At 35.2% G+C, this 12986-nt stretch overlaps 1 protein-coding gene across 3 annotated transcripts in view; it reads right to left on the bottom strand.

Annotated features, from left to right (window-relative positions):
* Positions 1-864: 864 nt before the first annotated feature.
* The window catches only part of KHDRBS3 (KH RNA binding domain containing, signal transduction associated 3), a 91924-nt gene continuing 79802 nt past the window's right edge, over positions 865-12986 (bottom strand). For 2 of the 3 annotated variants that reach the window (XM_042035915.1, XM_042035917.1), the window contains 4 exons: positions 8545-8603; positions 4088-5198; positions 3620-3676; positions 865-1606 (listed from right to left, as the gene is read on the bottom strand). In XM_042035915.1, coding sequence (XP_041891849.1) covers positions 5107-5198; positions 8545-8603 — 151 coding nt within the window. In that variant the 3' untranslated portion in view covers positions 865-1606; positions 3620-3676; positions 4088-5106. The remainder of the gene's footprint in view (positions 1607-3619; positions 3677-4087; positions 5199-8544; positions 8604-12986) is intronic. The other variant, XM_042035916.1, reaches the window with a different exon arrangement.

Genomic DNA, 12986 nt, shown 5'->3' with positions numbered 1-12986 from the left:
ATTTTCTAGATAGATTTGATAGTCACATAAGTCATACTAGCAAAATATTTCAGTATTGCCATTAAGCAGCCCTGTTGTTCATGACTCCAGAGTGGAAGGTGATACTCCTTGAGCAGTTCATAGCACTCCTCAAATGAGCTTGTGTTGGTAATCCTGGTGTCAAAATTACAGAAAGTGAAATTGCATTCTGCTTATCTAAATTCCCCACACAGTATCTATATAAAGTTCTTATACTTGGCCTGCATTTAGGATGTCAGGTGCTGTTCCACACCAGAGGCTCCTGCCAGTCAGTCTGAAGGAATCATTATTATACATCTCTTGTGCTTATTCAAAGGGGTTTTTTTCTTAATTTTGCTTTCACTTATTTAAATAATTACTATTGCTGGCTGTAGAAAACATTTTAGAAATGCAGTTTTAGCACAGTGAGAGATGAAGGCAGGGAAAACCTCTCCATACTGTGAGATTAACTGAGAAAATCACCTTAAATATTCAGAGGTTAAAAATACAGACTTTTTTATGGTTAGTTGTTTAAATCTATTAAAAACTGTCTCACTCAATTTGTTCAGTGCCACAGTTAATAGGAAATCTTATTTTTATCCACATCCCCACAACTTCAAAGCTGTATTTCAGTAGTCAGTATATGGAATTAGAAGTTATGAAAACCTGTTGAAGAGGCAGCATTGTGGTGTGGAACTATCAACTGGTATTGTTTATGTTCAAAATAGCAACAACACAGAACCAAATAATGCTTTTGTTGGCAATAAATTGAGATTCAGTGAAAAAAATGCATCTGATGGAACCGTAACTGAGGAATGGGACACACATGCTTTGCAAGCACTATTTATGAAAAAGAACACAAGAAAATAAATTATCAGAACTTTATTTCTGTTACAAATTATCACAAACACAACTAATATAAAACAGAAAGCACTGAGGAAACATGACACTTGGATACAAGATTTATCAAGGTGTAAAAGCCTCATCCAAGACTACTACTAGAAAACTTGTGACTGTGTATTAGGGAAAAGATTTCTATGCATCAAACACCAAGTGAAAGAGAATAAGCAGCATAGTATAATTGACAGGGATTAAACACCTTGTTATACAAGTTTTTGAAGGAAATGGAAAGTTGGAGCATTATTTCTACCTAAGAGTCTTGTTTGAAGCAGACTTGTTTACAATTAGATATTAAAAAAAGCTTCAGCAGAAAACACCAATCTTCATTTTAACTTATCCATGTTGTTCATACATTAGACAAGCTATTTCCAAAAGCATTTAAGTTCTAGTCATGAGACTTCACACACTCTCTTACACTTGCTGCATAAGGCTAAAAAGAGTCACTAAAGAACGGGAGGTTGTGTTATTGCTTTGTAACAGAAACTTAGGATGGAAATTCTTTATTGAGCTCCAAATAAAACATTGTTGCATCACTATACAATTAAGAGTTTCAATATACAATTATTTTAAAAAGTGTATGCTGTTATACACTTTAAGGCTTTCATACAAGAAATGCTGAGCAAGATTTTCATACTCCATCTCATCAGTGTCTGAGCACACGGGTAAGTACAATGCTCTAAGCAGTCCATAATTAACATGGCAGAAGTTCCTGAAAAAGAGCAAAATACACTTCATTTGTATGTATCTTGAGAGGAGAGATCATGAATTCTCTGAAGCCTGTCAGACTGTAAGTAGGGGAATCAGACAACTACATATATAAAAAATGTATGTAGATCTAGGCAAGCATTGCAGTAACTGCTATCATTGAAATTCAGTGAAAATGTTGTAAGAAGATTCAGTAAAGGCCAATTGTTGATATGATTAAAATTACTTGTTTGACTGGTAACATACAGTAACAGTGTCAGAGTACAAAACTCTACTAGAATGGAAAAACACTTCTAAGTTGTTTGTCATAATGGAAGAAAGGCTGCATTCTACATTGGTTTTCTTTCATGTAGAGACCTTCTTAGATTATTTTTCCTTCTGCTCAAAATCTAATGGATTTAATTTAAAAGATTACCCCACAGAAAAAAAACACCCCCAAGAGAAATGCAATAGCAGAACAATGCTAATGCATGTTATTTTAGGAAATATCAAGAGAAGTTTTGCACTGCAAGAATACAGTTTTGAAGAGTATCTAATACCAGTTGTTTGATTGGATGTAGTTTATTGTGCAGACATAGCAGTAAGAATTGATACAGAATTTTTTTAAGAGGCATGGAAACATTTTCATAGGAGAAGTAAGATGTATCAATGTGGAGCATTGGAAGAAGGAAGACTTAATTCATATGGTAATCATTCAATGGTGCACTTAAAGAGCCTCTATTATCAGGGAGTCACATTTTTCCACCTCAAAGGGAACCTGAAGCAATTCAAGATTCTCTAGGACTTCAGGGCAGAGTAGCAGACAAGTGGCACAAATCACACATGCTGATCACACATTCATCCTCCATACTGGAGACACTAAGAAAATAAGGCATTAAATAAAAGAGTTGGATAAACACTACAGAACACTGAATCCACTTCTGATTCACTTATTTATCTACTAGCCACCCTTGCTCCTAGATATTTTAGTTTCAACCCTTCAAGTTTCATTCTGTCTGTTTAATACAATACATGATGTTTGCAGATGAACACTTCCTATGTAATTCATCATATTATGTGATTTAAGATGTGAACAGAAGGAGAGATTTGGCCAATTGTTATAAATATTTTTAAAAGATATTTATATATTCAGTTTTGCCATAACAATTCTAGCAGCTGGTATTAAATCTCTGCCCTCTGAGCCCCAAATGGGAGAAATCTTCTTCAAGCTCTCCTACTCTTAAACAGTACTTTGATTTAAGCCCTTAAAATGCTCAAAGCTGTTCTAAAGCCATTTTATATGTACAAAAGGTTCCTTTAGCCAGTGACAGCAGCCTCTTAAATTTACTGCAGTACACAGAGGCACTGCAACTTATGCAGTATTTCACAGTACAGAGCTCTATTTATCTGAGCCTTGTCAACTAAAGGCACTGAGATCATGAGGTTAGCAGGAAGAATTACCATTCCTAGTAGAAAAAAAATCTGTTTTGTTTAAAATATACACCATCTGAGCATAAATACAATTAAGTTATTTCTTATTTTATATATTGAATTGACAAGAAACAGTAAAGCCAGCTACTCTTCAGCTAATGCCTCTTAATGGATTTGTTCTCCTTCAATTAATGCCAGAAGTTAGTCTGCTACTTGTGCAAAAATGCTTAACTTTGAAAATCAGTCTGCAAAATGTATTTTTCAACTTCAGACATTTTTGTTGACCAGATTAGGGTTTTAAATTCCCTTTTGAAAACTACAAGCATCAAATTACATTCAGTTTCTTCAGCTACCTCTGTCCAATCAAATACCCAATGGGTTGAGATGCTGTCAAAGCTATGCACACCTTTCAATAAACTGCCAGGGGAGTGTCCATACATTGTGACAATTTAAGGTCCTGATTAATGATAGTTCAAAACTATTACTTTTCTAACCAGAATTGAACACAGACAGTGACACCTAAATTAAAGCCTTGTGTAGAATTAAGGACCTGATCAAAAGTTCCATTATTTATCTAATAATTTCACAGATGAGTAAACATACTTACCAAAGCATCAGAAGATTAGGGTTTTTGTTCTCTTGGCTGTCCAAGGAGGTGAGTTTCCTGACAAGAGGGAAAGAAAAAAGGTATTATTACTAAATTTCAAAGAATTTAAAACAAAAAATAAAGAAAACAAAGTAAATCAAACTATAGAAACAATGCTTAAAAAAAAGCATTAGATAACATTTGCAATGTTTAAGTTACTAGAATTTATGGAAAAATAATATATTACAAACTATTGGTTATGAGGTTTTACAGTTGTTTAATAGGGAATAGTTTGTCCAAATTTAACTAGCTAGGCTAAGGCTTTTTAGATGACTAACACAAATTAAACGTTTTAAAATGAGAATTTAGGTGTCCTCACAAGTCTTTCCTACATTCTAAAATGAAACTTTCTAAGTTGTAGCCTCCCTGTTTTTATTGGTTATATTAAGATAACTTAAGTGAGATTAAAATCTTATTTGATTTATTTACCTTTGCAAATGAAGACCGTTTTAAGGGTTACACATCCTCTGCCTCTGACGAAAGCGACCTCAATTAGTCAAGTCAGAAAGTCTTTAAAAGCTTTGTGTTTATTGCTTCCAGCACGGAGCGAGGTGGTCATTAACGTACCAAAATTCTCATAAAAATTCCAAAGTTGCACTAGTGAAAAAATGCTCAACAAGGTGAAAACTAGTCACATTTTTTTCCAGAAAATTCATTAGCTATTTTAAACCATTTTTTAACAAAAAGTATTTTGATTTAATGTGGCACTCAAGCAGATCCATACCATTTGGATATTTTAAACAGCATTTATATCTACTGTGAGTATATAGAGAGATACATTTAGGTTTAAACCATTTTGTTTTAAAAGAAGTTGCACAATGTTTAATATGAGCCTTTTATGCTGATCACTGTTAAACATTTCTCCCTGTTTACTACTATTTATGAAGTTTTATTATAAGATAAAGCATAAAATTAATCTCACACACACTGATTTTCTTTCAAAAGTTTATTTAGTATCAAGCAAGGGTAAAACTTTGCTTAACACTACAGAACATTTCAAGACTTGAGTTACAAAATACCACATTATTCGCATTTGTAGTTTGCTTCCCTTTTTACTCATGTTTGCAAAGAGAAAATCTAGCAAATGGCTGAAAATAAAAGCTAAAAACTAAATTGTTGAAAACCTTTAAAATAAAAGGTTACGCTTATGTTAAAAAGAATGGACTAATGTATTTAGTAAACCTATTTTTTGTTTAACACTAGTTAATCAAGGGTTATTTTTTGATCACCTATTTTTTCAAACACAGTTTGGAAATAACAAAGTTCCTTTTTTTACATATCTTTCTGCCCAGGTTGTTCTTTCAACAAAATGTTTTAAGTTCAGTCCATCCATTCAGATTTTTTATGCACTTTGAGTTAATAAAAAGGGATTGTTCATAGAAAAAATTACTTTGAACAGTATACAGGACTGGTGGAGATTGGATATTTCACAACATCAGACAGTACAATCAGTATCTGGCATATGGCTGGTCTCTGTAGACTCCTTTTGTTGTCCTTGCAGAAGGTGTCTTGTGTCGTGAGTTGGTCCATTCTTCTTGCCCTACAAGAAAAGAAAATATGGTCAGAGTCCTTCCAACATTCTCAGATGCTGAACTTAATTTTTCTTATCTGTGAATCAGACACATTCTGTTTACAGAAACCAAGGTTTACAAAGTGAGGTCTAACACTTGAAACAAAAAATCTGGGTACAACACATCTATCTGAGCTATCCCACGGTGATTTCTCAGCATGTAAGAGCAGGGACTGTGACAGGCTAATGGCAAAAATATTTAGGACTGTGGAAGTTCAGCTGGACCTGCTTGTTGGACATGGCCAGAAATTTCAGCTCCAGTAGCAGACACACCAATAATTGCAATGGGATGAATTGAATGGAGGCTATGAATTATGTATAGTGAAATAAAATGCCCTCAAAAATAAGTTTCTCTGCATCAGTACCAATTTAGGCCTAATTCAAACACGCAAACCAAGCCTCAAGTATCACTACCAATACCTGTGGTTTTTAACATCCTAGGGCAAATATTCCATTTTTCTGGAGGTAAACATACACCTCCCCTGAAATGCAATAAATAGGAGGGCAGATTATAAAAAAAAAGTTAAAAGGATAAGAAACGTTGGTTGCTTGAATTTTGGCTATAAAATAAATTTGTAAAAAAAGCTCATGCTATATTTAACGATTCATGATCCTACCACCTTCTAATGGTAATATATATTTTTAAGAAGTAGCAAAAATTTATTATTTTAAATGAGAGTCAGACCTACTATGCCAGGGAACATACAGGATTAAAATGCAGTGTAATGAAACAGTACTTGGGTACACTTTAATGATGTAAAAAAATCAGAATACTATGTCACATCTGTGAGAAAAAAACTTTAAAAAGGAGCACCAAAAAAAAAAAAAAAAAAAAACAAACCAAAAAACAAACAAAAAAACCCCCAAACAAACAAACAAAAAAACAAATCAAAAAGCAAAACCACCTTAAAACAGTGTATGTATTTCCATATCTATTTTTGCAGAATAGCCCTAAACAGGTGCCCCAGTGAACCCAATGCAATCAGAAACTAAAGGTGGAATCCAAATCTATGGTCGAAAAAAAATGTAAACATCCCTTTGTCTTTCTAGTCCATTAAAAAAAATAAAACAAACCCAAAGAACCCCTGCACTTTGAATACTGAGGTAACTTGCTCTGACATGAGATATCTGAAATTAGATGACAAGAATCCCATATGTCAAGGGTTCAGTTTCACAATCCCTTCGCAGAAGCCTCATCCTAACAACTTTTTAATAATGTAGGTGGTAGGTGGCTGTCTACAGAGTCCAGGCTATAAATCATACCCAGGTGGTCAGGACATTTGCCTAGGAGGTAAAAGGAACAAGTTCAATTCCGTGTAAGGCTGAAAGAATTAAACTTGCACCTCAGGCAAGTTCCATGGGTATATGGTAACAACCTCTTGTGCTTCTTCATCACACAGAAAGCAAGACTTGCGTTAAAAAAAGACCCTGAGCCTAATGCCTAAGAGTATGGGCAGGTGACTGAAGGGTAGGAACTAAAAATATCCAAGCTTTTACACTGCTGCAAGAACTGTTTAAATGAAAAGAGCAGTCTTGATTACAGTTTCAGGGGAATACTTCCTCTTTTTCAAGCAGCTGATCAAATCAGCAGGGTAAAGAGTTACCTTACTGTTTCTCAGCTTTCATTTGGTGCTGTTCAGGGCTCCAAATCCTAAAAACACTGATATTCTTCCTACATCCTCTGGATTGTCACCTGAGTTTCTCAGAGGCAAAGTTCAGATACCTCCCGGGAATCTGAATTTCCTCCTGCCCAGCACTTGACAACTACCTGCTGACTAGGCAGTCCTACTTAGTTTTGAGGCACCTAATGTTCTTTACATATAGCGAAGATGGTTATTAAACTCTAACTCTGCTTTTAAGGGATATACTTAAGAAATAAAGTGTATACATGTTTATATGTGCAAAAACTACAGTGGCTGCAACCCATAATCATTCTTCTAAGGTATTTATAGTCTTTCTCTCAACCTGAATAAATACATCACTTAATATTCTGAGTGGCTGTGCTTTGATAAATAGAAAACCAATTTTAAATGCAAAAGCAATGAAAAATCCATATTTTCAAGCTTAAATACTGCAATCAATATCTCTCCCCATCAATCCATCTACATTAAGCAGTTTCATACATTTTTTCCCCCATCAATTTTGCATTAATGAAATAGTTTTAGAAATAGAAGGTTTATAATGGCAAACAGTTTATTTTAATGCTCAAGTAAAGATTTAAGCTATATATCTATCAACAGCAACTGGAAATGCTGGGGGACAGAGGAATTTCAAGTGACCTCTTCTTTTGATGAACTGACTCTTCCCTTAAGCAAAATAATCAGTTTAAGCAGATACGTTGGGCAAACTACAGCATTAGGTGCATTCATCACAACTTAGTTAAGGTCATTTTAGTTTTCAGCAGGAAGCACTTCCAAGTGGAGCTAAAGAAACAGACCTTGGAGAATTTTAAGTAGAGCTCTAAAATCATTGAAGTATTCAATACTCAGAATCACAACTTTTACACAGGTTACTAAGAAACCTCAAATGTCTGAGATTTGAGAGACCTAGACTGTATTTCTCTGATCTCTAGCCAGAGACTTAACATTTATCCCTTAAGCAAAGGTGCCTTTTAATATGTTTTATGCTTCTAACCGTAACAGATTTCTTTAATTAAACCTGTCACTACCACACTTCTATATATAAAAAAAAGTGATCTTTACCACTGGTGTATGTTTTTTGCTTCATTATGCACTGTTTTGTCTCTATACAGAGTAACCCACTGCCCTCATGTCTATTAGCTACCTAAAGCACTTCCCTAACCTTTACATAATGACTCTCCGCTTGATTTCCCAAGACTGATGCAAGAAAATGAACTAATACAAAAAGACCATACAAAGCTAAAACACACTCAATTAGGCCCTAATTCAGCTGGGAGCTTCACCATATTCTTACCTTGTACCAAGTCTCAGTGCCAGCTGTGCCACATGAGAAGCATTTGCTTTTGGCAGACAAAAGTTCCTGGAAAAAGGTCCTACACCCCCATTTTTTTTCCTTAAAACTCATTGAATGTGACATGGAAAGGCTGCGTGCATCATGATTTAAGTTTTATTTTCTCTACTTCTTTGGTTTTAGTTTCCCATGACTGCGTTAGCTAACAGACCACAGAGGACATTTTTCTCAATAAGCACACAAGGAGCTCTGTGACAGCTCAGGAATCCCTGAGCAGCCGTTACCTGCTGCAGGACTGAGCCTTGCCTCATGGAAATTATCCTTTCATTAGTTTTTTTTTTCAAGAGTCTGCTGCTGCAATCATTGAGCTGATAAAGCCACTCACCGTAGGAGTCGTAGGTGTCTTCACTCAGTCCGTGGCCATAATCATAGTAATCCGCTCCACTGCAGGGCAGGAGGGACGTGGAGAGAACAAGAAAGAAACAGTTATGAGAAGAAATACTTATTACTTATTCTATCCTTGAAAAGAAAGCTTAAATTATATAGGACATGGCCTGAGAATGGTGAGCATCCATGTGTCAGTGACAACTGAGGTCCTGCTTGTTTATTAATTAGAAACTATATTTAATTCCATTTAGGATTTTTTTTCATCACTCAGCTACTCATCCACGTTGTAAATGCAGATGTGGGAATTTTTCATTTAAAATTACAGTTCGGAAGGTTAAAGATCTTAAAAGTGTTAATGAAAAAACTGGAGATGTAGGTACTGAACCAATTAATTTGTCTTATAAACTTTTTTCATTACCTACTGCTGCCTAGTATTTTGCCTTTGTATCTTCAAATTCACTGATAAGATTGCAATAAAAGGCAAACAGTTTGCTGACGGGAGGGTTATACAGCTGTTGTGTGTGTACAACTTCCAGTGTCTTCAAAACAAAACAGAAGAACACAAATATAAATGCTATCATTTTAACAGGAAGATAAGAAATTACAGTAGGAACTATGTAAAAAGCTGAAATCTGTAGTTGTTAGGATTCAAAAGTGTGTATGAATACCATAACCATGGCCTAAACCAGTCTTCCATTTCATAATGGTATTTATATTTGGTATATAATGGTATATATATTTGGTATCTTACTGGTATTCAGACCCTTGAATGGAAACTGAAGAACAATCCTTAGTACACACTATTCCATTATGCTTCCAGATTTCATGTAAGTCTAGCTATGTGTAGTCTTTTACACAATTTGTAGGACATGAAAATCAAGTGCCTAAATAATTTTTTTTTTCCTTTTCTTTCTAACCATAGCCAGACTCAGGGCTGACAATATTCAGAAAATACTCTACAAACTGATGCTACCAAGTCATTACCTTCTGAGTGAAAAGGAAATCACTAATATATGATCACTAGCAAGTAATTACTGATATTGACAAAATGTTCCTAACATTAGATTGATTGCTAACAAAATAAACAACAGTGAGAAAATAAAAAATTTATAGCCTTAACACAAATTAGCAGGTAAAGCATTTATACAAAACAAACAACACATCACAATTACTTCCGAACTGACAAAATAATTTGTTGTGCTTGGGTTGTTTGTGTTTTAGTTTGGGTTTCTTTTTTTTTTTCCCAAACTAAAAATTTTTAAATCCCACAAAATAACCAGGCCAGAAAAAAATACAGTTTTGGTGTGTGCAAATGCATATCTAAAAAGTCTGGGTGAGTATTTTTAATTGCTGGTATAATGCTTCCTAAACAAAAACTTAACCAGAATGCACTGTGAAGACCCACAAAAAAGTATCACTGAAAAAACCTGTTCTCTATGGTTTCTCATGTGATGAGGACCCTAGAATAAGGGTAAAGTTTGAATAAGAAATATTTTTTCTCTGCAGCAGCCAGTAATAAAAGTCTGTATTCTGACAATGAACTGAAAACTGACATTCACTATCCTTCCACACAGCACTTATTTATTTTAAGGCTGTCATCAAGTTTAGAATACAAGCCTAAAGCAGCTGAGCCCCATCCCTGTATCTGTCAATCCTGTCAGAATGACTTTGCGGGCTCTCATTTCATAGATCTAATATATCTATTAAACAAAAAAATGACTGATTTTACAGCACACATACTGCAAAACAAACATCAGAAAGGAAGGAACCTTTCACTTACACTGCAAGTGTATCACAACTCATCTTTATTAACAGACAAACCCTTCAAAATTAATAATCTGCCTGAAAAGCACAACTATAATGGGAAGTAACCATGCCCAGTGCAATTCAGTATTCCCAGCTTTACTTCATTCATGTTCTATGAACAATGCCAACGTTCTCCAGTCAACTCTGTGTTAAACAAACCCAAAGCTCCAGATGAGAAAACCTAAAGACCCAAAGAAAAGGGGACATACAGATGGTTGTAAGGAGTTCTGGGTGGAAAAAAAAAAAAAAAAAAATTTACAGAGTCTGAATGTTCCATGGCGTTATCAATCAAGACCGACGGTAATGGGTTTTTTGAGTTTTTTTAGAATTACAGAAAAACCTAGTACTGTATATGAACTTACAGCTTATAGAATTGTATTTTGTTTCAAAGCAATTGCCTGCAAAAGGAAACCTAGTCAAAACAGCCTACAACGATACCAAATTTCTAAATTGTACATTTTAACTCATCAACTGAGATAACTGAGATAGTTGAGGTCAATTCTGCTCGAGGACTAAAGTAGCTATATTAAATAATTCTTCCTTTGGACAGAAGATATGATACACATTTTTGCTTCAAAATAATCCTTTACATTTAGACTCTTTATATATATATTCTCTGACATCTTAGCATTCTGACTGAAGGCTATTATACTTTTTATTTCCCTTAATGGATTTATTCTGCAAAGAAAGGCCTTTTCATAGAATCACAGAAAGACTTGAGTTGGAAAGGACCTTAAACATCACTTAACTCCATGGGCAGGGACACCTTCCCTAGGACCAGGTAGCTCAGGTTGCTCCTCTTCCTTTCATTTTGTCTCATAGAAAGGAAAAAAAAACCATCCACGACCCCAGTTCATTTTCTTCTTTACCTCATGTGACTCCCTCCTTTCACAAAAAAAGGATAAAATATGCCACGGATTCTTTCCTTTTTAACCCAGCAAGACTAAAACACAGACTCTGCTTGGAGTTCTTTTGTTTTCAGATGTGAATTGTCTTCATAAAACCACTTTCTTTATTTTTCCTCGTTTCCTATGACTCTTCTTTTTAAATAAATAATTAATATAATTACATGCTATAGCCAGCTGAGTTTTCAAGCATCTTCATAACCATCAAGTAAATGGTACAAGTTCAATTAACACTGGAGTATTAGATGTGATTCAGATCTTTTGTACACACAGACACTTTGCTTATGTCCCTCTCTTTTTAACTTCTTTTGTATTCCCATTCCAGAGTAATGGCTTTGGACTGACAAGAGAGAAGACAGAGATAGCAAATAAAAAATGCTTTGATTTTCCATGTCAGCATAAAAAATTGGAACCACTTAATACTATGGAAGGATTAGAAAACAACAATAAATTTAAGTATTTTGTTTCTAATTGCTGAGGGCTGGGCAGTAATCCTACAATGTTCAGAGGAAGTGTGAAGTGAGGCTTAAATAGTTTAAATAAGGCTGGGGGAAGTGCCTGTTTTCTGTGTTAAGAGAAAAAGCTTCACACAGAAAGGAGCAAGCTCAGATTTTAGCACAGCATCACTGATGAAGTAGAAATGCTTCTCTAAGACTTTATTTAGTAAACTAGAGGACTGGGAAGCTTCCTGCCATTGCTCTAGAATCACTACGAGAAGTATCTTAAATACTTTAATTTAGAGGTATTCAACATAAGCCTTCAAAGGCTCTATGAAAAACGACCTCAATTTCTCAGGCTTTTCTACTAAGCAGATTTGTTGCTGAAAATATTGATGAACCACTGAGTGCTGTGGTTTAGTTGACATGGTGGTGTTTGGTCAAAGGTTGGACTTGACTTGGAGGTCTTTTTCAACCTCAATGATTCTGTGGCTCCGTATCAGAAGAGCTCACCAGGCCATTTTGGGACAATCCTAAAAGAGGCAGATCAACCACACAATCCGAGTCTACTTCTAAAAATGCACAAAGGTAGCAAAAATATATTGCAATTAATTCATGTGATGGCCACAGCTCTTTATATGTGATACAGACATCTTTTAGAATGGTCATTAACACATTTCTGTGCTTGAAAGAGAAGCCGTGTGGCAGGGAGCCTGGCTGCTCAGGAAAGATTAAAAGGTCTCTGACTGAAAGCTTCCAGTTTACTGAAAATCCCAGACTTAAGCACTGATAACCCTGGTATAAGAACCGAGTGATCTGAAACTTTCTTTGGCGTCTGATGAAAAACAGCCTTTGCAACACAGTTCCGCTTCCAGTAATGCTTATTAGGGAAAAACTGACCAAAATTTCTGCTTTTTCTTTTTTTACATGAGTATCACAAGTAACTTTGATCCCTTTAGACAGAAACCAGGACAGTTTCAGAAGGTGACAATAAAACCCTTAGAAGAACTACGGTTTCCTTTTGTGCCAAGGGAAGCTCCACAAGCACCACCCTTTGTGCTTCTACAGAGTTGCACAGAATAGCAAAGCAGAGAAAACAAATGAGGATCTCTCTAGCCAGAGTTCTTACATGATAGACCCTGACTGATATGATCACATGTGAAGAGAACTCTTCCATAAGGATAAGCCTCTTTCCATCATTCCTGTCAGATCTTCACGCTCAGCTACTTTTGATAACAAAAAACATCTGTCAACAGAAGAGTGTCCAAGACAACAATCACTGCAGTGAAGCT

Source organism: Corvus kubaryi, unplaced genomic scaffold, assembly GCF_017639235.1.
Source record: "Corvus kubaryi isolate FWS band 111438036 unplaced genomic scaffold, C.kubaryi_AGA036_p1.0 37385, whole genome shotgun sequence".
Taxonomy (NCBI): Eukaryota; Metazoa; Chordata; class Aves; order Passeriformes; family Corvidae; genus Corvus; species Corvus kubaryi.
The sequence above is the reverse complement of the archived record's forward strand: the minus strand, read 5'-3'. Positions and strand labels throughout refer to the sequence as shown.